Here is a 22,902-nt window from a genome sequence, read left to right on the forward strand (position 1 = left end):
GACGTCGATTAATGGGGAGTAATACTGTCCACTCTTGTGATGTTTTTTGTTGACCTGAATTAACGTTACCTTAAAACTCAGCCTGCATTTTCATTTAAAAGGAATGTTATAAGCCCTTCTGATGGCAGCAATAATCGTGAACAGTGAATCCTAAAGATTTAGTATTCTGAAGAGACTGTTCTGAGGGAGTAAGAGCCCCACTGTGTTATTTGGAAACTTGTTTTATAACTCCAAACTGGGGGGAACGACTCTGAGTTGGCAGAAACCTACGTTGTTATAGGCCAGCACAGAAACTGGGTATCTTGGTGAAATAAAGTAGTGCTAGCAGAGGAAAGGCCATCTTCATGGATTTTCAAATATTGTGTATGGTTTCTAGAAAGTTTGAGCATTGTACATGAGGGGAATTGGACTATGAAAGCTGGTTAAAACTAACTTCTGTCCATTATTGATTGGAAGATGGTATCCTGGTTCTCAGCAGACAGTTATGTTTTGTCATATGAATTCCCTTTTTTCTGATTGAAACTGGAATTGTACATAGGTTATGAGACCTGTAGTCACCTACTTTTTAAAACAATGTTAGCTGTTTTCTGAAGCAGTCAAGCTGTCTTTTCAAAATTCAAATTCAGAGTTCATGAGTTGCATGTTGGTTTTGTACTAGCCTTTAATCTCTGAAGACGTCTGTGAAAATCTTTAGGTCAGAATGGAAATGATTGTGGTCTCATCTTAGTCCTCCTTTGGCCATATTTGTTTGTCTTGTTTTGTTTTAAAATTCATTCCTATTTATTTAGAAAGTGCCTATCCTAGTATGTTAGGTGCGTATGCAAATTATTAGTAAATATTAGATCCAAAATAACTTGACTGCCCTGTCTAAACCTTGCCATTTTCTACACCACGCACACAAGTTTACTTGATAAGCACTCACTATGCAGAGTAAGAATAAAGTAGCAGCCGTGTTCTGTGGTCCTCTGACCATCCTTACAGCTGATAAATGTCTACATAGGTTTCTTCTCTTCTCCCCAGCTGCTCCTCATCTGTGATGAGCTTTCTAGAAATGTCTAGTTAACCTTGTTTAAAACAGAGATGTCAAAAGCCAGCACATAAGGTGAAAGAAATTCTCGTGGCCTTGCGCATCATTTATATCTGCAGCCTTTTATGTCATGAATGCTAAATAATGGAAACCTTTATTTTTGCTACTTTGTTCAGTATGTAGCAGTGTTCTTTTGAGTTCTGCTGTACCTGAATCTGGTTCAGTTCTAACTTCAGAAATACATTAGCGTTTTCTGTTGTCACTGTTGGTATGATTCTTCCCCCTTCCATCCACCCTCGTTCTAGGTGTCCTACCTTTTTTAGTCCCGTTGCTTTTCTGATTTAAAAGGAGGCACTGTTGAATTTTAGCCGTTCCCTCTTTTTTTTTTTTTCACACCTTTGACAAGTAAGCACTTTGATTAAGACAGATATCTGAGTTCCATCATCTCAGGGAGCAAATGTGCATAGTTGTCTCCTGAGCTTTGGTGTCCCTCACGGGTCTGCCCTTTTCATGTTCTCTTTGCATTATGTCTGTTGATAGCTACGAGCCAGGTGACTTCAGTTCTGATTCCAAAGTAGAAGTGGGAGAGGCTACGCATACAAGAAGTGGACTCATTACAGTGGAGGGATGCATTTGAATTAAATTCAAATCCATATGAAAGGCGTTTCACTCTGTATGTCTGGCTTCTGTTATACTTGTCAAACATATTTACTTGGTACTCACTTGAAGATAGTTCTTTAATCATTATCCCTTCAGTGTATGGAGGATTTACATGTATCAGTCACTATCTTTATTAGGTGTCAAACACAAAAATCCCTCAAATGTTCAGTAGGAGAATAGAAACCTTTTTGATACAACCAAAAAAAAAAAAATTTGTTACACCTTAAATACTTATGTAAAAAAGGAAAATATCTAAACAAGTTATCTGCTGTATTGACTTTCCAGGACTCTGTATGTGTAAATAGAGCCTATTTATTAGTGAGCTGCAACTAACATTAATAAGAACCTGTCATATCACAGTTTGACAAGTGAGGCTTCCTATTAATAATCTTGGTTTATATTGAACATATGTACTTTTCTGAAGTAACTAGCACTGAAAAATGAAAACACTGGATTAATTTGTTGAAACACTAGAAACTGAGGTTTAGCTTTCCTTTTTATTTAAAAAATCGAGGGTTTGTATTTGAAGAAAGATTTGGGGTTAATATATATGGGGTGCTTTAAATGAGCAGTTGTTTGCATGTTGTACCCCTCTCACCTTCTTGTTTCATAAATATAAACCATCAAGGATTCTACAGATCTTCCTCAGTTGTCTTGAGATGGTGTAACTGCTGAAGTTTTACTGTTAAATCAAATGTTATCAAATGTTTATCTATTACCTGTTATCTTTTCTTTACAGAGATCAGACTTTGTAATAACTCTTTGGTGCAACTGAATATGGGCTTAAAAGTGATGCAGAATTTTAGTGTGTACTGTGTTAGGCACCAATGATGTCAACAGTTATTATGACTAGTGCCCAAGTGTTTCAGACAGCAGTGTTGAAATGTTACAGATTAAGAAATCTTTTTTTAACGCTGCAAATCAGTTTGGGTTTTTTATTGTTTTTTTTGTTGTGTTGGGTTCCCCCCACCCCTCGAGACAGTTGCTCTACAGAGTGGAAAATATTACACAAAAGGGGTATTTTTAAGTTAAATCCTTTTTCAACTGTGGAACTTTCTCTCTTCCCCCCCCCCCCCCCCCCCCCCCTTTTTCTTTTTCTTTTCCTGGAACGTAAAAACTAGTTCTAATGGGATATAGGGAAAAGGTGGATGGCAACAAACATACGGTGTCAGGTTTGGTTGCTTCAATGCTATTGCAATATAGTTACTACAGATTACATAAAAATGGTTTATTTTATTAGCTTCCAAATAATGTATATATAGATTTGTTAATGGCTTACAAGTCAAGCTTACTCTCTTTGCTTTTTAAAAAATAATTATAGGCATGTTGTATTTGCCTTGTGTAAATTATAAAAGGCTATTTATTAAGTTTTCTGATAACTAATCTATTTATTAACCTGTATTGTTTTAAAATAAATGATTTATTTCTAGCTCAATGCTTGTTTTGTGACTCCTCTTTATCACATGGGGGGGGGGGGGGAAATATCAGTTTCCCACACATCTAGTTGCTGTACAGCCTAATCCCAATTCATAAGCCCAAACTATTTCCATTACCCTTTCATAAAATAGCAGCCTTGCTTTTACTGAGAGTAGCAGATTCTTTCATGGGTACAGATCAGTTGCGAGACGAAGGGCTCAGTTGTCGTATAGCGGTGTCTACCAGCAAGCCGTAGTCTTAATGTCTTCATTGTACTGAAGTTTGCTCACAGGTAAAATGAATGCTTCTCTGGCAGAAACATTTGCTGGGGCCTGAGTCACTTCAAACTGTGTCTTAAGGGTTATCACGTGCTCTGTTCATGTATTGCTGTACATTGGCTACTTGCTAGAGCTTTTATTTCAAGATCTACTACTCCACAGTTGGGTGTGCATCGAGTGGCAACAGCTGTAGCGAAGTCTGTGTCACCAGCCTAATTTACTGTCACAGGAGCTTCCTGCAGAAAGAATCACTTGGAAAATTACAGTGGCTGCCCATCTAATCCTTCATCTGAAATTCCTAGCTCCTCGTATCGGGTACTGGCAAATACATGACTTTGAGGCATGGCTTTTTGGGGGTTGTTTTTTTTAATGGTGGGATTTATGATTAAGAACTGTTTCAGTCTTTGCGCTTGTGTTTTAGGGGATGCATCAGTATTACTGCCGGTCAAAACTGAAAGTTATTTTTAAACAAGGAAATTAGCTCCTTTCCAGTATAAAATGTTGTATGCAGTGGAAAAGATTGGCATGGAGTCTTTCCTGGGTATGTCATTGCAATTTTATTTTTAAAGGTGGTGATGATGATAATGCAACATACAAAGATAAACCAGAAAACTAGAGAGGCTTTCCCTTCTACATGTAGCATCTCTGATTTTTAAATGAATAGGATAACAAGTATGTATTTTGAGAACACGTTTTTAGCAGGAAAATTCAACTCTCTATTCTTTTCTTGAGCATCTCTAGAGTTAGGCCTCTAAGGCAGCATTGTGGTAAAGGCAAGTATGGTATTTACACCACTGTTATGGTTGAAAGTCTGGGACATAACCAATCCTGAGCGTATGTATCTCACCAACACAGTTCATATGGGAAGAGTGTTAAAGACCAAAATCTGATAGTGCCAAAAAAAAAAAAAAAGTCCCATTGATTTTTCTGAGGTTTTTTCAAAGAGCTTAAGCCTTAAGCAGAGTCCCTTAAGTTCCTTGTATGTGACAGTGCAACTGTTGTACGAGCAGACTCGCAGACATGGCTTCTTTGTTCTGCTCAGCTGTCTTTGTGAAATGCAGCAGGGACGTGGCCACCAGAGACCCTGTTACAGCTGCCTGATTCCCTAATCAATTTTCTGCCAGGTACAGACCTCACTGGATTCCCACCCTGGTGGGATGCTTTAAAACTCTGCCAGCTGGCACCGTTCTGCCCAGGGACCATGTACCAGAGAGCAGCTCCGGGCAGCTGGCGCATGGTGGTTTTCATCGCAACCCCTTCACTGTGTGTACACAGTTGGAAATTACTGCACAGGAATCCGTCGTTATGCAACACAAGCTAGGCTACCTGCTAACCTGGTAATGTTTCCCGAGGTTGTATGGGTGGTAGTTTTGCTTTTTGTCCTTTTAAACCTTATGAGGTGTTTATACACATAGTAGATATTAAGCCCTGCAAAACCATGTCCATAGCCTTGCAAAAGTACCCACGCTAGCTGGCCCCTCTTGTGAAATTCATTGAGCACAAAGATGGCTTGCGCTGCTGAGTTAGTTACCCCGCAAGAACGGGTTAGCTTAGGCAGGTTACCACCGTTCTGGTGTTTGGAGTTCTTTCCAGATACTCAGCAAACATGCCTAAAATACCATGCTGTTGTAAATTATTCAGAGATGCTTTGAGTATTTTCTGTTACTGAGCACAACCCCTGGCTTTGAAGTAAACATTTGGTGATTTGTGCCGAATTGAGAGCACTTAAAAAAAAATCGTATTTTGTGTGAACAGGTGACAATACGTTAAGCAGAACTAGCAGTTGAAGACACATGAGGATTAACAGATAATGACTGAAGTCCCACAGAGTCTGTAATGTTTAAAGGAGTCCAGTTAATATTTTCAGGTGTTTATTTCCTTCACTGTTTTAGGTTGGTTGCGAGGTGGTTTTGAAGGGAGGAGAGTAGAAGGAGAGGAGAGTGGAAGAGAAGACTAAATTCACTTGCTTCAGACATTGTTACTGTTTAACTCAGGAATATGTATGTGTATGTGTTTCCAGCATTTGGCATGATCACAGGCACATTAATTTCTTTAGCTCCTTTAAACTTTGAACTGTCTTAGATATTGGTACTTAGATGCTCCTGTTTATACTGTATCATTTTAGGTGGTACAGTTGTTAATTTTTTTTTTTTTTAATCCATTTGAGGAACTCTTTTGACCAGCTGCAGAGCTTTTTCAAAGACTTCACAGTTTTGGTGTCTCTAAAACACAGAAAAGCCAGCCTGCTACTGTGTAATTACATAGGTAATAACTGCATATTACTTAGTGGGTTTTATATATTAAAAATATATTGTTATATACACACACACATATATATAAAACTACTTCACGAGTGCAAAGTTGGTGTCATGAATACTAGACTAGTTTTAAATTGGGGAATGGAATATTGCCTTAGAGAATAAAATAGGCCTAAAATTTATCCATTTGCTTTGAGTGGTGTAGAAATTTTATTTTTGTGGCAGAGTGAGGGACCACTTTTAATAAGAAAGAACACAGCAGGTAGCGTGATGAGGAGTAGCTTTGTTATGGGTATCCTGTGAGGTAAAGCCAAGATTGCTTCTCTGGTTTTGTTTCCAAGTTTAGCAAAAATGAAGCAGCTGCTTGCGCAGACTATGATAATGTCAACACAAATCCTCAGGCAAGAAGGATAAAGAAGTAGGAAGCGTTGTCACTAAGGGACATGACAAAACAGTCTCGTCCTATTTGAAAAGGCAGAGTTGCATCTTCCATGTGGAGCTATCCCATGTATTTTGGCAGCGTTGGTTATCTAGACCTAATGTTACAAGGCAGCTGCGTAAAGCCAAATAGTTTTGAAGAAACGGAAGAGCCCTCTGCGTCTGAAGCTTGTTACGATTGTTTCAAAGACTCTTCACCGTAAGCTGAGGAGAAATATTTGTCTAACCATATATATCAAGTCTACTTCGTATGAGATTAAAGCATTTTCGGTTGTAAAGCATGCAGTAACAGCGTAGGACCTGAATTAAACAGATTAATAAACCGTGCCGTTTACCCAACCCTGTAAAATGTCTCTTTCCCGTACCGCATATGGTTTGTAAGCCTAAGTATCTCTTTTCTGTGAGAGTGTAAAAACTGGGTAACGTGGGTTTTGGCGGGAGTGCCTGGGGTAAGACGCGGGAATGACCGAGGCACGGCTGCAGGGAAACAGCGTCGCTGTGAGACGCTGTCCGCCATCCATTACAGGCTCTTTCAAAAGCCGAAGCTGACGCTGAGTAAGGCAGAGCCCTTTCCACGGCGAGTTTTATCCCGTCCCGGGGGGAGGCGCTGGCCCGCCTTGCCCCGGGCTCCCGCCGTCCGGACGCTCACCTGTGACCGGGGGGGGCGGCGGGGCCCAGGCGGGCCGCTGGGGGGAGCCGCGGGGAAGCGCCTGCGGGCCGTTAACGGCGGCGGTGACCCCCTCGCGCCCCCGGGCAAGGGAGAGGGAGGGGTTACGGGAAGGGGCACGTGATCCGAGGAGGGCGGGGCGCCCGGCCCCGCCGCTGCCTCGCTCTGGGCCGGGCCGCGCCCCTTCCGGCGGGCGCTGCCGGAATCAGCGGGGAGGGGGCGGCCGGGCCCAGGACGCCGCCTGCCCTCGCCTCCCGCCGTCGTTGCCCGCCGCGCCCCGCTGCCGGTCCCACCCCTCCCCTCATGGCGGTGGAGCGCGCGGGCACCCGCCCCTCCCACCGCCCGCACCGGCCTCCCCCTCCCCCCTCTCCTCCTCTTTGTCCGCGCGCGGCAGCGGCCGCGGGGCCCCTCCCGGCGGGGATGTGAGGGGCGGTGACCGCAGGTAACCGGGAAGAGGCAGGCGGGCGGGCCGGGCCGGCCCGCCGCGGGGAGGGGGCCCGGCTGGTCGCGGGCTGGCTGAGGGGCGGGGGCGGTGCCGGGCCGGGCCGGGCCGGCCCCTCGGAGGGTGGGGTGAGGAGGGGAGGTGGCGGTGGGGGGCGCTGGGGACGTTGTGAGGCGGGGGAGGGCGGTGCCTGCGGGCGCGAGGCGCGTCCCCGCCCCCACGTGCGGCCGCGGCCCGCCCGGCCGGAGCGAGGGCCCCGCCGCCGGGAGGGGCCCTGCCCGCGCCTCCGGGCTCCGGCTCGGCCCCGCCGCCCAGGGGCCCCGGCTGTTCCGGCTGCTGCCTGCCCTCCTGCATGCCGCCTCGGGAGCGCCGGTGTCGGGGTGCCTCCCGCCTCGCTTCGGCTCCCTCCACCTGAGCCGCGCAAGGCCCTTGGCGTTCGGCACTGTGGGGAGGCGCTGCGGGTGAGGAACGAGCAGGCCGGGGCTAGCCGTGCTTCCTCCGGGTGGGTGGCGGTGGTTGGGTGGCTGTCACGGCTCCGGGCGTTGAACCTGGCTACAGAAGCCCAAGGAGGCCTTCACCGTGTTGGTTTCTCCGTCGTGGGAAACTTGCTGTGGTTAAAAAAAAGCCAAGATTAAAAAAATAGAAATCTGGATGTGTGTTCGGTTCTGTAGCTGGACAAAACTGGCAAGTTACAGTATGCTAGTTCTGCCAGAGCTCCAGAGCTGTTGTACTTCTTAATGGAGTGTGCATGTTGTTAATCAGGGAGCCAAACCAGTTTGTCTTCGGTTTGGTTCAGGATTGAGTTTAGCTGAGTTTGAGGGTTGTGCAGCTTGGTTCCAGATCTACTTCAGCAGAACTTCAGAGCCCTGGCAGTGCTTTAGTTTGAGGTGGAAAAAAATAATTTTAATTTTGCATTGTAGTTCAGAATGATGATTTGTGTTCGTTCTCATACTGTGAAGACAGAGGCAGGGTCTGACTCTTTAGTTCCTGGTATTTTTCCTGATCTTTTTCAACCAGTCAACTTTCTCCATTTTCCAGCAATATCTTTGACATTAGTTTTAATTAAAACATAATAAAAATACGTCATCATGGCTATGTCTGAATGCTTTTGATGTGCCTCATTGGATACAGTTGGGTTTTTTCCCCTGAAAGCTATCGAGTTCGTTGATAGGAAATTATTGCGTAAGTTTTCATCAGTATCATTGTATTTAGAATTGTGTCACACCAATTCTGCTTTCGTTAAAGTTATTAATTCTCAGGATAAAATCCTGGCAAATAGAAAGCAGGTTATAACAGATTATCACTCATGTCAAAGGAAAAACAGTGACTAATGTCTAGATTTGACTTTAACTTACTGAGTTATCTTAAATTTGAAACTGCCCATCTTAAATACTAAAGGTAGAACTTCATTGAACCTGTGCTGGTTGGTGACTCATCCTACTGAGAGTGGAGCTAGTGTGCTAGGTACAGCAAAGATGAAGCAAGTCATATCATCTACTCTTATCTTAAGTCTATTTTGATAGACTTCTAGGAAATACAGTCCATACAGTATCAACTATAAAGCACCGTCTGTACTTTGCATTTAGTTAATGAATAGCGCTCTGTTTTAGTGAAGATACTTTTTAGTTTTATGTGAAAATGCTTTAACTGAAGGTCATTCTTTTTATAGAAGAGAATAACTACAAATAGCAAATACAAAGAATAAGATGTACAAAAATTTTTAGTGTGGCATTTTTCTTGTTTTCTCCCAGTTTCTTGAAATGGAATGCTTGTTGCTTTGGCTTTGTTAATAGAAATATGCTATAAAGGATAAGTTTCCCCACAGTTTAACTAAAACTTTTAAAATAGGCAACTTTAGAACTGTTAACGTATGTTTTGCTTTCTGAGTGCTTCTGCTCGTGCCTCTAACGTTGTATTATATTTATGCATATGTATAACTATCTTTATAAACAAATTAAATATTTTTTTCCTTGCCTATGTAACATGTAACTAATTATGTGTATAAGTTTGCACACTCATTTGACTTTGACAAAGCTGGAAAACTATATCTGTATCGGGGCAGACTTACAGTGCAAAATTGAAGGCGTATACATAAATAATGTATACAGAATCTTTGAGTACTGTATGCATACATCTTGGCCTTTTGAAGATGCATGTGACTAGGTTTCGAACCAGCAGCTCTTTTATCTTAATGCTATGTTAGATCTGTCCTTTCAGTGTTTTCTCTATACCTGTGTTTAAAAGATATGTTCATGAGTGGACAGAACATAACTCAGGAAAAAGACTTGGATTAAAGAGTTAGCTATATTTTGGGGATTTTAGTAATCTTACTGAGAATATTTCTGTGTTCATACTCCCTGCTGCCCTGGAGTTCTGTATATAAATATCCTCTAAAAACTCACTGTACCAAAGCCAGTAATTAAAACTTTTTTTTTTTTTTGTAATAAAAGTGCCTTAGCACATAGGTTACAGAGCAAAACTGAAAGGACTTGGATAGTATTTCAGTTCAACTTCAGCATGTTACCTTCTAAAGAATAGCTTAGATGGCAAGGTAGTTTGATAAATGAAGTGAAATGCAAAGGGATGAAATAACTGTAATGCTTCAAGTGAGACATACCTAAGGAAGATCAAATTTAAAATCACACTACTTATTCAAGTGTTTTTAAAACAAAAAGCCTCTCCCTTTCTAAAGCATGGATGAGGCAATGTACAGTCTTGTGTGTTATGCATGAAAATGAGATTAACTTGACGGACATGATTTTTTTTTTTAGCTGAATTCTTAAAATGCCAATTAATATTCTTTTTAACTTACATTTTAGAAACCTAACATTGAAATATTTAAGAAGCGAATGTCTCTGGATTTTGGAACGAAATTGGTATGTATAATGAGCCTTCGAAAGGCTCATCACTGAACATTTGTATTTTTGTTGTTAGGGAGTGTTTCTGTTTTGTGTGGTTTTATGCCTGTGGAACGGAAGAAGGGAACACATAATAGTCAGCGTGACACATAATAGTCAATGTGTATTTGTTAAAAGCAACTTGTTGATTCAACCCCTTTTTCTTCCATGAGAAGCTTTATGGCCAGGAAGGCATTAAGTAGGTGCTGTTTCAATGTTAGAAACATAAAACTTCTCATTGAGCTCTTGTAAATAAGCAGAATTGAAAATAAAATACCACAGAACAGTTCAAAAGATGGTGAATGGCTGTACCTGGAGTAACTATTACTAATGTCTTGTCAAAACAGACCTTTGTTTAAAAATCCTTCCGTGTGAGTCATGTCTGAATCTTGTGCTGTTTAGTATTAGTGACCTGGCTGAAAGGACAAAGAAATAATGGCATTGAGCAGGGAAGGGTCACCAGTGTGTAAACTCAGATGAATATTTTCAGGAAACATTTCTGAAAGAGAGATGCTTTTTGTAGGAGTAAATGAAAGTTATTACACCCAGGCAGGAATAATTTGCTACACAAATACATTTTAGAGAACAGTAGTTCTGTAGAAAAGAATTTAGAGGTCATACTAATAGAGAAGTTGAAGAGTCAGCAGTAGATGACTGCTCAGGAAGGGCTAAGAAAACCACCTGTTATGGGTTGTATGAAAAGAAGTATAGTCTTTCACTGTGTTGTGGAAGTGATAATAACTCAGCTAAAATACTGTATGCAGCTTTGGGAGTTGCACTTCATAAAAAAAACTGTGAGCTATTGGGAAAGGACCCAGAGGGTGGCACAGCAGGAGGTGCCAAGCACTTAACTTGCAGAGTAATGTTAAGATGTGGGTGCAGAGATAAAGGGAGTTGTATCTTTTCCAAGTCCAGAGTGGACAAACATAACGGGCTTTGGTAGTCAAAGTGAAGATCTAGATGAAGATCATTAGATAATGAGAGTTCCTGACAGCATCAAAGCATGGCTGCAGTGTTTGTGATGTTTCCTTCGTAACTATTTCCTGGGAGAAGCTTGGCTGAATTATCTGTAATGAGGAGCAACAGTGAATGATGCTGTACATGGCAAAGGGTTGAAGTAAATGGTCTATTAAGGTCCTTTTTAGTTTAGTGACATCATCTTTTTCACAGTTAAGATGATCAGGTTTTAGACAAGAAAATAGTGAATTCTAGCATTTAAATAGTTCAGCATATGTCTAGATTACTTCTAGGAGAAAAGATGTCTACTGAACTCCTGGGGGCTGGTGGCCAAGTAGGCAAAGTTGGAACAATCGACCAAGTTTACTTTTACTGACTATAATAATTGCTTCTATACAATGTACAACTTGTGGAAGTGATACTAATTTTCTTTGGCTGATAACTCCCTCATACTTATGCTTCTCTGCTTTTAAATGTAAAATATTATTTCATCTCATGACACCATTTTTAGTGTTTCTGAATATTTAGATAGCTTATTTGTTACAATAAATATATAACATCTTTTGAGTGCTCTGCGTGTGCTGCTTTTGGGAGACAAGGACTTTTGAGCAAAGAGACAAAGAAGTGTTTCCTTGTGTTTTAGACCAGAGAGTCTGTATCTTGTCGGCATTTGTGATACTTCTTGGTTACATCTTAAAAATATGCAAACAAACTTTGTGGCTAATCTGGACTTGCTTATGTCACGCAGTTTTTTCAGAAAGCTTTTTCTCCGTCTCTCCTGGTGGGATAACCTTCAAACTCAGTATACGTTCCCTGTGTTATCTGTCATTGCACTGTTGCACACTGAGAGTTATGACTCATGATACCAGAAGATCCGCAGGCAGTTCATAAATGGGTGGTTCTTTGAGGCATTGTAAATGTTGTAGCTTCTGTGGATAGGAAAGTCTTATCCCTTCATTACACCTCTGAAATCAGAGCAGCAAACTAGTATTCCTCCATGAAACTGCTAGTCTTGGATGGATGACATATTCTCTGTGTTAAAATCAGCTGTGAACTTGATTAAAGAACCTTTGTAGAACTACACCAAATACAACTAACACCAGTGCCAGCTTTAACTCCTACATTTTCTGGCTTCTCTCCTGTTTATAACTTAGTAGTGGCCGTGGCTGCTGGAATGCGACAACTTTGGCATGTCCCAAAGCTGAAACGTGAGAGGAGTATTCATTCCAGAAACTGCTCATTTCATGGCATTTTTTTATTTCCAAAGATAATAATTTTTCTTGATGATATTTATGAGGACGCATTACTTCCTCTTCTTTTACTATGCCTTCGGGTTAGAATTAAACTACTGATTTCCTGAAGTGTAAAACTTCCTGTGCCTGCTATTGCTTTGACTTTGCAGCTATACATGTCAGTTCTATACAAGCGAGTTACATCTGCCCTGTATGCAAAGTGAACCAGATTTCTTCAGAGAGAAGTTGGGTTCACCATGACTGTGTGGCAGAAATGGTCAGCAAATGCAGATATCTGTATATATCTTAGATGGAAGTATGGCAGTCCAGCCCAAGCAGAAATGGGACTGGCCATGTCTGTGAGGACAAATAAACTTAGCCAGAAGAGCTAGCGGTAATTTATGTGAAGAAGAGTTTAAGATTTGAGTCGTTTACAAGATTAACAAAGTGGTCGACAGGGAGTCAAACACTCTTTAATGTATTTGGGACATAGGGGAGAGTAGAACTACTAGTTTTGAAGTGTAGCATCTTTAGGGTGTTTTTAAGTCTAAATTCAGAAAATTACCTGTTAGCTTGCAAGTTTTCCTCATTGTTCTGCAATCAGATTCTTCATTAGCTGCAAAGAAAAGCAGCGTGTGCTTCTCCTTTGTCTCTGAAATGCAGTGGGTGGAAGATGTCAGGATGGGACTAACTGATGCTCTTTACTTCTGTCAGAAATGTTTTCATGTAGATGAAGCTATGCAAGGCGGGGGGGGGGGGGGGGGGGAGAAGTGTTTTTGACAGTATGGTGAGTTGTCTTTTAGTAAAAAGCTACACTAGTAAAAATACTCCCATTAGTAATATAACTAGAGTAACAACTCTTGAAAACACTGGTAGAGTAGAAAAGCTCAGCAAAAGAAGCCCCTCTCCCCCAGGTGACACTATACCAGCATCACATTTTGCACCGGCTGGAGCTAGAAGAACACTCTTAGCTTGATTACCTGAACAGTGTGATTTATGACTGCTAGAAAAGATGGTAGAGAGAACAGTCGCAGAAGTCTCTTGATGTCTTTTGCTCACATTAAAAAATGCCTTTACTCTTCAAGGGACTGAAAGTCTTACTTTGAATTCAAAACCAGAGAAATATTTGATGCAGTTAGTGAGGTGACTTGTTCTGGTCTGTCTCCCGCACTAATGATTTGTCTTTTTTGGTTTTGTTTGATAGGTGGTTTTGTATCATGCAAGAGTCTACTTAAGCTTATTTTTAAAAGTTGCTAGAAAATGAAAGCAGACCCTTGCAGTTCATTTACTTAAATTTTTCCTACAAAATAAGATATTAAAAATTACTATGCAAGGATTAAGGGAAGAGGATTTGAGAATTTTGAACTGTGGATCTTGCAGCATTTTGAATAGTGCCATGTTGAGTGCTTATTAAATGGGACTGTTTTCCTATACTTTTTCACAGCCTAACTGGATGCAAGTAAGAGGATCTGTGTTAAGTTTTAATGTTAACCTGCCTGTATCTCTCTGCTAGGTTTTTCCTAGGGGTGTAGCAAATTAATCAAAATCGGAAGAACATACAGGGAAAGGTAGTTTTGGAAGAAAACAGGTTTTGAAGAAACAGATCCAGGAATCGGAACTGTGAACTGGCATGGCAGATCGGAATATGATTTTATCTAGTCCTGGACTCCCAGTGGGTGCGTCCATCTCTGCCTGGGCATGAAAGAGGGTGCTTGATATTGCAATGCCTTGACACCAGCATTGTACTCCTGCTTGGGGAAGCTGCTGCTGTATCTCAACATTAAAGCTGTGGAATTCAGATTCCAATAAGCACTGAAATGGAAACATTTTATTCCATCCTCTTCTTTCCCCCCTTTTACTTTCAAATCAGAAGCTTGTTAATGCAGCTTACATCATATGCCATGTTTCTGAGTATCTGGAAAATAATTGCTTAGGGAACTAAATGCTAGTCTTGGCATGTCTGTGATTAGTGTTCCCAGGAAATAAAAATTGTTTTATCTATGGGTGTTTTCTTCCTTTAGAACAGTTCTTTATACTGTCATAATTATCAGTTGTCTTGAAATCAAAGCCTAAAAATAGTTTTCATTTCCCTTCATACTATAGACAGGTTAATCACCTTGAAAGTACTTTGACCTTTTTTTTCCTTCAGTTGAAAAGTTATTTATAGAGATACCTTAAATTCAAAATCTTGTGTGTTAGATGGAATCCAGGATATCCTCACTGTAGCTTGTAACAGGAGAAAAGACGCACTGAAATTTCCTTGTTAAGCTGGAGGTTGAATATGTAAAATCTTGATTTCTAGCCTAAAAATTGCTATCTTCTGCTACGCTGTTGTTGAAGGTCTTGCCTAACTAAATTTGGAGTCTTAGCAGGCTAGGTGAAAGCTTTTAAACCGTAAACTCATAATAGTTACTGTAGCTAAGCTGAAAAGGTGCTTCATACAGGTATGGGAAACTATTTGTAAAATATATCAACAGATGCATTATTTCTTGTTCCAGATTTCCCCGTTCGTTAGAGGATAAGTGCATGCGCATACATCTCAAGCTTGTTTGTGTTAGGGAAATTACTGTATGTTTAAACACCCATTCTAATCTTCTCTTTCATTTTTCTAGCGAGTTTATATGGAAGAAATGCTGTGGCTATTCTCAAACTCTCTTACAAACTGATTTCCATGTAAGTAATTGTTTGATCAGTATCGTCAGTTACATGGTGTGCGGGACATAGATCTGTGTACTTAACAAAAACAAAAATAAATCACACATCTTCAGGTTTTCCTGAACTTTTTTCAAAGAACTTTTATTTGTTTGGGTTTCAGTTTTTATATGCCAGGTCAGAACCCCTTCCTTCTGTGTGTTCAGACTTTTTAGGCACTCATCCATGGTTCAAGCTTACACATGCTTCAAAGATTGCCTTTTTTTTTAAACACTCATAGCAGAGACCATTCACAGGAGAACCAATCACATGAGCTGTTGAGGATTTTCCTATACAGTATGTATTTCTACCAGTTTAATTCTGATGTGTTTATCTTGCTCAGGTTTCAGTGTTGCATCATCTTGCGTTGAGTAACAGAAGTTCTACTGTTCATTGCTCAATGTGACAGTCTTCAGTAGATTACGAGATGAGCCAAACTCGTGGGAGATATGACTTCTGTATTGGTCTGGTGTTGGCTATGAGTTCCAGCATTTTCATTGGAGGAAGTTTCATCCTGAAAAAGAAAGGCCTTCTCCGGTTAGCTAGGAAAGGCTCCATGAGAGCAGGTAAACACATGTTTAAGAAATTTGCTGGTGTTTAAGTTTTGCTGTTTAACAGAAGATTACTAAACTTATGATCTTGTTTTGACTTTTTTTGTTTGTTACAGGTATATGAAACATAAAACATACAGCTGATGTGGTTTTTCTCTGGTGTCAGATACACCTAACTCTGTGTGTGATACATACTATTTAATTTGCATGTAATGCCTTCTAGGGACACTTGTTGAAGGATTCCTTCGCATGTCAGTTAAGTCTAAATTGTACTTCCAAATTGAACTTGGAAGCAGCACTCTTAACTACATCTATGCTCCTGAATGAGTGAATTTAGGAGAATGTTAACTGCATTTGAGTGTCAGGAGATTGCTTTAGAAAACTAAAAATCACATGTAATAATTGTGTGTAATGAGTAGTGTCCCTCAAGGGTTCATGCTGGAAGCAATACTATTTAATATCTTCATCAGTGATATAGACAGTGGGATTGCACACATGCTCAACGAATTTGTGGATGACACCAAGCTGAGTGATGCAGTTGGTGCACTAGAGGGAAGGGATGGCATCCAGACAGACCTTGACAGGCTTGAGGAGAGGGCCTGTGAACTCATGAGGTTCAACAAGGCCAAGTGCAAGGTCCTGCACCTGGGTTGGGGCAATCCCCAGTATCGGTACAGGCTGGGGGATGAAGGGATTGAGAGCAGCCCTGCGGAGAAGGACTTGGGGATACTGGTGGGTGAAAAATTGGACATGAGCTGGCAACATGCACTCGCAGCCCAGAAAGCCAACCATATCCTGGGCTGCATCAAAAGCAGTGTGGCCAGCAGGTTGAGGGAGGTGATTCTGCCCCTCTACTCTGGTGAGACCCTACCTGGAGTATTGCATCCAGCTCTGGGGCCCCCAGCACAGGAAAGACATGGACCTGTTGGAGTGGGTCCAGAGGAGGGCCACAAAAATGATCAGAGGGCTGGAACACCTCTCCTGTGAGGAAAGGCTGAGAGGGTTGGGGTTGTTCAGCCTGGAGAAAAGAAGGCTCCAGGGATACCTTACTGTGGTCTTTCAATACATAAAGGGGGCTTAAAAGAAAGACTGAGAGAGACTTTTTACCAAGGCCTGTAGTGACAGAACAAGGGGCAATGGTTTTAAACTGAAAGAGGGTAGATTTAGATAAGATGGTTGCAGCATCCTCAGATGATTCAGAAGGTTGAATCTGAGTATTTTTAATTCAGTACCTGTCATCTCTGCTTCTAAAAGGTGGTTGGTCTTGAGATACGTAATTCATGCTCCCTGGTTTGGAACCGGAAAGTGTGACTACATTTCACACGTTTGTACGTATAATCAACGACATAAACCACACATGATTTCCACAAAGTAGCACTCTTGTAAGAGACAAAAAACTTGGCTTTTCATGTCATTGCAATGAGCTGAAAGAAGTGTTTTTCAGGGTAATGCAGATATGGTCATTAGTGCTATTTTTAATACAAAAGAAAATAACTAGTTTTCAGAAGTAGGCTGTAGGAAGCATATGCATATCAGAAATTTGAAGATTTTATTTCCACACCTGTAACTATAAAGCCTAAGTATCAAAAGATTACCCATGTTTTTAAGGGCATGGGCTGCAAAAATTATTTTGGTGATGTCATCGGTGACAGGGCTTACTGTGTCTTGATGTATGTTTTTAATGGAGTAGCAAACATTCTTTCAATTTTAGGTCAAGGTGGTCACGCATACCTTAAGGAGTGGCTGTGGTGGGCTGGACTTCTTTCAAGTAAGTATCAAAAATATAATCTGCTTTATATAATTTCATTAAATGGCAGTGGCACAGTGGTTACAACAAATGAGCAAGATGGGGATTCTACAACATATGGTAATGCTATCTGGTGATTTGATGGGTGCAGCTCTAACGATTTCAATATAACATCTCTCACACCAGAAGTTCTTTCATTAACTTTATTTTCCTCTTTGGGCAGTGGAACTAGGCAGACTTTGGACTTCCTGCATCTCTTTGCTAGCACATGCATTCTGGTTTTTGTCTTGGCAGAGAAGTGCTTAGGTATACAAGATTCTTTAGAGGGAAGCATATTTTGGGATGATGTCTATTTTCTGAACTTTGTTTTTTTCATTTCTTAAACTCTGGACTTGCTGGCTGTGTTCAGGTAACTGTAGCTTAATGTATGCATTGCCCTGTGTCCTGCTGTTGCAGATTTCTCCATGCAGAAGTTCATGACTCAAGTTGGCAGGCTGGGGAGCTACAACATAGACACCAAAATAAAGCACCTTTTAATCTGGCTAAATTAATTTTAATACCTGTTGTAGTTCCCCAGCCTTGTTTTAAGATATAGTAACAGGGGGGTTGTGTTCTGCTAGTACTGTTAGCTGAACGCTATAATTAGAATTTTCCATTGTTTCCTTACTGCATGTTTGTGTCTACAACAACACTTGCACTGCTTCACAGGTTTATTGCGTAAGACAGCCTAACTCCTTTTTTTTATGACTATTATTACTCTGCAGTGGGAGCTGGCGAAGTAGCTAACTTTGCTGCCTATGCTTTTGCACCAGCTACGTTAGTGACTCCTTTAGGAGCTCTCAGTGTTCTTGTAAGGTAAGAAACACTAACAAACAGCAGTGTGATTTCGGAAAGAGAAGTAAAATATTTATTTAGAAATGTGTCACTGAATTATGCTGTAATAAATGTGGTTTATTCTTAACTATACATAAAGTGTACTTATAAACCTCAGGAGTAACCTCAGGTTTCTCCAAATGTGAAGTGACTATGCTCTAAAAGGGTTCTAGCAATGCATCTACACCTTGATCTGTGAAAAGCTGTCATCTTCTGTATTTCAAAAACATGGTGTATACAACAGAGTAGTATTTTAATTCCTAATTAAGAGTTAAGATTTTTGTCTTTTAAAAATAATTTTTAAAAGTGCTTAGATACAGAGGTTTTGGGGAGGCAGCATAAAAAAGGGGTTCTGGGGAATGATGCCAAATATTAACAGGTAGTCTGTCCATAGCAAGTATCCTGAGATAGAAAAATCAACGATGTAGCTATTCTAAGTAAATGCTCAATTAGTAGATTTACCATAACTGATTTATGGACATGAATAGTGTTCCCACTCAGCAAAAGCTGCACACTGGGTATGCTAGTGACCTGTACAGTCAAAGCAATGTGTAAGTTGATGAGCCAGTGAATGAAAGATTACTAATTCCATGTTTGCTGGTGCATTTTTTTTCTTCTTAGTGCCATTCTGTCATCCTTCTTTTTAAATGAAAAACTTAATCTACATGGAAAAATAGGGTGTTTGCTGAGTATACTGGGATCAACTGTGATGGTAATTCACGCTCCACAAGAGGAGGAAGTAGAAACTTTGAATGAAATGTCCCACAAACTAGGTGATCCAGGTAAGAAGAATGCTGGCTTGATATGTACACAGCCCATCATTTCTTTATTATAGTTTCATTACTGCTGGTTTCAAGTTCCAGGAAGATAGCCCATGTCTGCTTCATGTTGTCAAAATGAAGTAGAGATTTGAGTTCTGTGACATAATTCCATAGGGAGCTTTGCATGATGCCAGTGAACCTGTCTGGCCTTGAACGAAGTGTCTTTGTGAACCACTGAGATGACAGTTTAAACAAATGCAGTAGCACAGTTGGGTAAACACAACTTCTGTAATTTCAATTTTCATTGAAGTGTGTCAGTCTCTAAGCCCCACTTTGAGCTATCCTTAAAATGAAAAAGCAGGTGCTGTGCTAAGTGTCTGCTGAGAAGTGTAATCCTGGAGACTAGCTCCTATGCTTACGTGGAAGATGAGGCACTCAGAAATACACGTCTGCAAAATACTACATATGCAAAGACAAATCCCATTTTAAACACGAGGAAATAGTCAGCACAGAGATTAAAAAGCTGATCTTAAGGAATGACCCGATTATTGGAAATCTGCCGACGAATGTAGCAGCCTGCCAAAACCTACCTCCCTAAACAGCATTCAGACACAAGCCTGTATCCAGTGGCATCTACACCTCAGTGACTCTCTGTGTAAGGCAATATAGCAATCTAATCGTGTAGTCATCTTGCTGATGGACTGGTAAAGGTAATACAACAGGCCTGAGTTGCATTCTTTGTTTTAGCTAGCTCACTCTAAAATCGCTCTAACTTTGATGTTGGAGGAGTAATGAGAAACATGGTGAACTCTTCTGTTTAAGCTGAGCTGATCACATTGTTAATGAGTGTTTTTTTGGTACCTCATAAGATGGTTTTGATAGTGTACATAAATAACAAGATTTTTTTTTTTCCTTCCCCAACCACAGGTTTTGTGGTCTTTGCGACTCTTGTTGTCATTGTGTCTTTAATTCTAATATTTGTGGTGGGACCTCGCCATGGACAGACCAACATTCTCGTGTACATAACAATTTGCTCTGTAATTGGAGCATTATCAGTCTCCTGTGTAAAAGGTTTGGGCATCGCTATAAAGGAACTTTTTGCAGGAAAACCAGTGCTGAAACATCCTTTGTCTTGGATTCTGCTGCTAAGCCTTATTGTCTGTGTGAGCACGCAGATCAACTATTTAAACAGGGCTCTGGATATATTCAACACTTCGATAGTGACTCCTATATATTACGTAATCTTTACAACATCTGTTTTAACTTGTTCTGCCATCCTTTTCAAGGAATGGCAACACATGGCGGCTGATGACATTATTGGCACCTTCAGTGGCTTCCTGACGATTATTGTGGGGATCTTTTTATTGCATGCCTTCAAAGATGTTAATTTCACCCTGGCAAATCTGCCCCTCTCTTTGCGGAAAGATGATAGAGCAGCAAATGGTACTTTGCTGAGCACGTACGACTGCTTTAATCATGATGAAGAAAGTTCTGCCTGTCTAGGTGAAATACAATCCACTGAGAGTCTTTCAGCCAGGAGAAATGGAAGTCTGTCAGCCTTCTGAAAATATCTACGTGTTACTTAAGAACAGTTCTGTAACTCTGGAATTTTTTTTCTGCTGTGAAATGTCTGAGCTTGTCTGGAAAATCATGTACTTTTTAACAGTATGTGTAGACAATCGTTAATTTTCAAGTTCGATTAGTTTGGATAAAGAACACTGAAGGGGTTTTTATTTGCCTTATTTTTACTTTAAAAAATACTAAAATGACCTCAGACCACAGTTGGTTTTGTTGCTTAAGTTATGTGTAAATACTTTCATTTCATTCTTCTGTTTTAAGATGTATTGCACTAATGACAATTTTATCAAAAATAAATTGCTTTATTTCTGCATTGGTGGTAAAAAGATGGCCGTGAACCTGGATCCTTTGTACTTGTGCCCTGACTGAACACTGAGTGACTTGTAAACAAACATACTAGAGCAGGAGCTGCAGTAGCTACTCTTGTCCCACTTTTTGTAAAAGAGGAAAGGAAAAGCTACAACCAAGCAAGACTAATCCTTTGAAAATACTGCTTAACTAAAGCTGTATGCTAACCTTGCAGGATTTGCATCAAGAAAACCTCAACCTTACTAAATCAGAGTAACTGGCTGGCAGCAACAGCAAGGCAGGAGCTTCTGCTCTGCTTGGACAGGTGAGGTGGTAGCTCCTGCCATGCCACTTTTTATCCAGGAGGAAGGATTTGAGCTGTTAATAGTAGCCAAAAGCAGCTACTCCCTCTTCTGTAAAAGAGGTCAGGTTCTGCCTGTTTGCCGCACCATGCTGCCCTGGCTCTGTAGAGCTGCTCTGTGGTTTTGATGTTACAGCTTGAACTCACAGAACTGCGGTTTTGTTTGCAGTAACAAACACAGGTGCTGGCTGTGACACTAAGTTTTTAAAAAAGGGCCCAAAAAATGGGAACATAATGTTATTGTGTAAAAAAGGGGTGAGGCAGGTATGTGGTCATTTAAGTTTGTAAAGGCAGAAAATAAAAATTAGTGATACAGTTTTTATAAGAACGTTTCTACCATAGATGTGAAGGTTAGAAATTGTTTGGGAGAGACAACTAGTTACTGCTGTAAGTTGTCCTTTTTAGTGCTTACTCTTTAAGAGTATAATTTAAGATTAGTACTAGGACAAAAAAAACAGTTCCCAGTTGTGAAACTAACTCTGCTGTGTTCCTTTGGTACATGTCATATGTGCAGGAGGGGTGAAGGTGTCAAGCAAGAAAAAGGTTCTTTAAATTCTGGTTGAAGAACAGGATTTGAACTTCTACCTAATTTTAAGGGACATCATGTCAGCAGCTCTCAGTCACGGAAACACGTTCACTCTAAGGCTTACGCAACGAAGAGCACAGTAACGGGGAGGGGCAGGGAAGAAGTCAAACTGCCGAGGAGTCGCTGAACGCCGGGTTGCCACTTCTAGTACCAAAGCACTGGCCCCTCCAAAGAGCAGGTGACAATTTCATACAGCAGAGTCTGTTACTTTATGTTGTGATAGGCACTTTGGCCTCCAGACCCACCACTTTTGATGAGAAATAAGTTATGCCTTTTGTGCACCTTGCTGCATTTTTTTCCTTTTAGGTAGGAGAAGCAGTTATGCCAGGTTTTAGCTCCCATCAAGTCTAATAATCCTGTTGGGAAAAAAGTAACCTGCCTTTGAAAAATGGGAAACAAGCATCTCGTAGGACTAATGTCTGAATTCTCTTGAACGCATATTAAAGGGAAAAAAGTAATCATAAAATATGTATCAATGCTAGGAGTTTAAGATGTTAGAGACCAGTTCTCTTACTGCTGAAAGTTCACTGGTGAGAATTAGAACTTACTTCACTCACATCATCATTAGTAGTTTTTAAATAGTTCTTAAACAAAAAATCAGGCTTTATTAATTAACCACTTCTGCACCACAGTGCCAAGCCAAAGCCTCAGGTGTGTGAGACATCCCTAAACCAATGATTATCCCAACAAATTAAGACAGTTGTTCATTTCCTTAATTGGAGCCTGAAGCACAGGGAAGCATTTAGTTGACCAGAAGTCTTCTAACAACTAAAAAGAAATGTCTCTTAAAGAAAACTTGTCTGTTAAGCACCTTGTAAAAGAAATCCTGCAACAAGCTGGCGTAACAAAGCACAAGCGTTTCCTACTTCTGTCTCCCAGGCACCAGGCAGCCTTGTGTGCGCTCTCACCACAACAGACAGCTCTCCAGCGCAGGTGTCCTGGGAAAACCTGTGGTAGTGGAAATTTGCTTATAGGTTGCCTGGCAGATCTCTGTCCTCTGTTTTGCTGAGGAATTTCAGTTAATTCCTTTCTTCAAAATCCAGTTCCCTGCCACCCCAGTACCTACACATTCCTCATCTCCTGCACACCTCCTCTGTCAGACGCTCATTTCTACCCATTACTGGACTCGATTCCGTTGCTGTGAAACATGTGAAAAGAGCTGAGCAGGAGAAAAGATGTGCTGTAACCTACCCT

At 40.8% G+C, this 22,902-nt stretch overlaps 1 protein-coding gene across 2 annotated transcripts; it reads left to right on the top strand.

Annotated features, from left to right (window-relative positions):
* Positions 1-7,037: 7,037 nt before the first annotated feature.
* Positions 7,038-20,956, top strand: NIPA2 (NIPA magnesium transporter 2). Of its 2 annotated transcripts, none has more exons than XM_050915486.1 (8): positions 7,038-7,186; positions 10,006-10,062; positions 14,885-14,945; positions 15,307-15,529; positions 17,226-17,282; positions 18,026-18,116; positions 18,756-18,916; positions 19,823-20,956. In XM_050915486.1, exons 4-8 carry the CDS (start codon positions 15,391-15,393, stop codon positions 20,458-20,460), a joined length of 1,086 nt encoding a protein of 361 aa, XP_050771443.1. In that variant the 5' UTR covers positions 7,038-7,186; positions 10,006-10,062; positions 14,885-14,945; positions 15,307-15,390; the 3' UTR covers positions 20,461-20,956. The 2 variants fall into 2 exon arrangements, with proteins under 2 accessions (XP_050771443.1, XP_050771444.1); XM_050915487.1 differs by lacking the exon at positions 7,038-7,186 and adding an exon at positions 7,533-7,647.
* Positions 20,957-22,902: the final 1,946 nt, after the last annotated feature.

This window comes from Gymnogyps californianus, chromosome 1 (assembly GCF_018139145.2).
Source record: "Gymnogyps californianus isolate 813 chromosome 1, ASM1813914v2, whole genome shotgun sequence".
Taxonomy (NCBI): domain Eukaryota; kingdom Metazoa; phylum Chordata; class Aves; order Accipitriformes; family Cathartidae; genus Gymnogyps; species Gymnogyps californianus.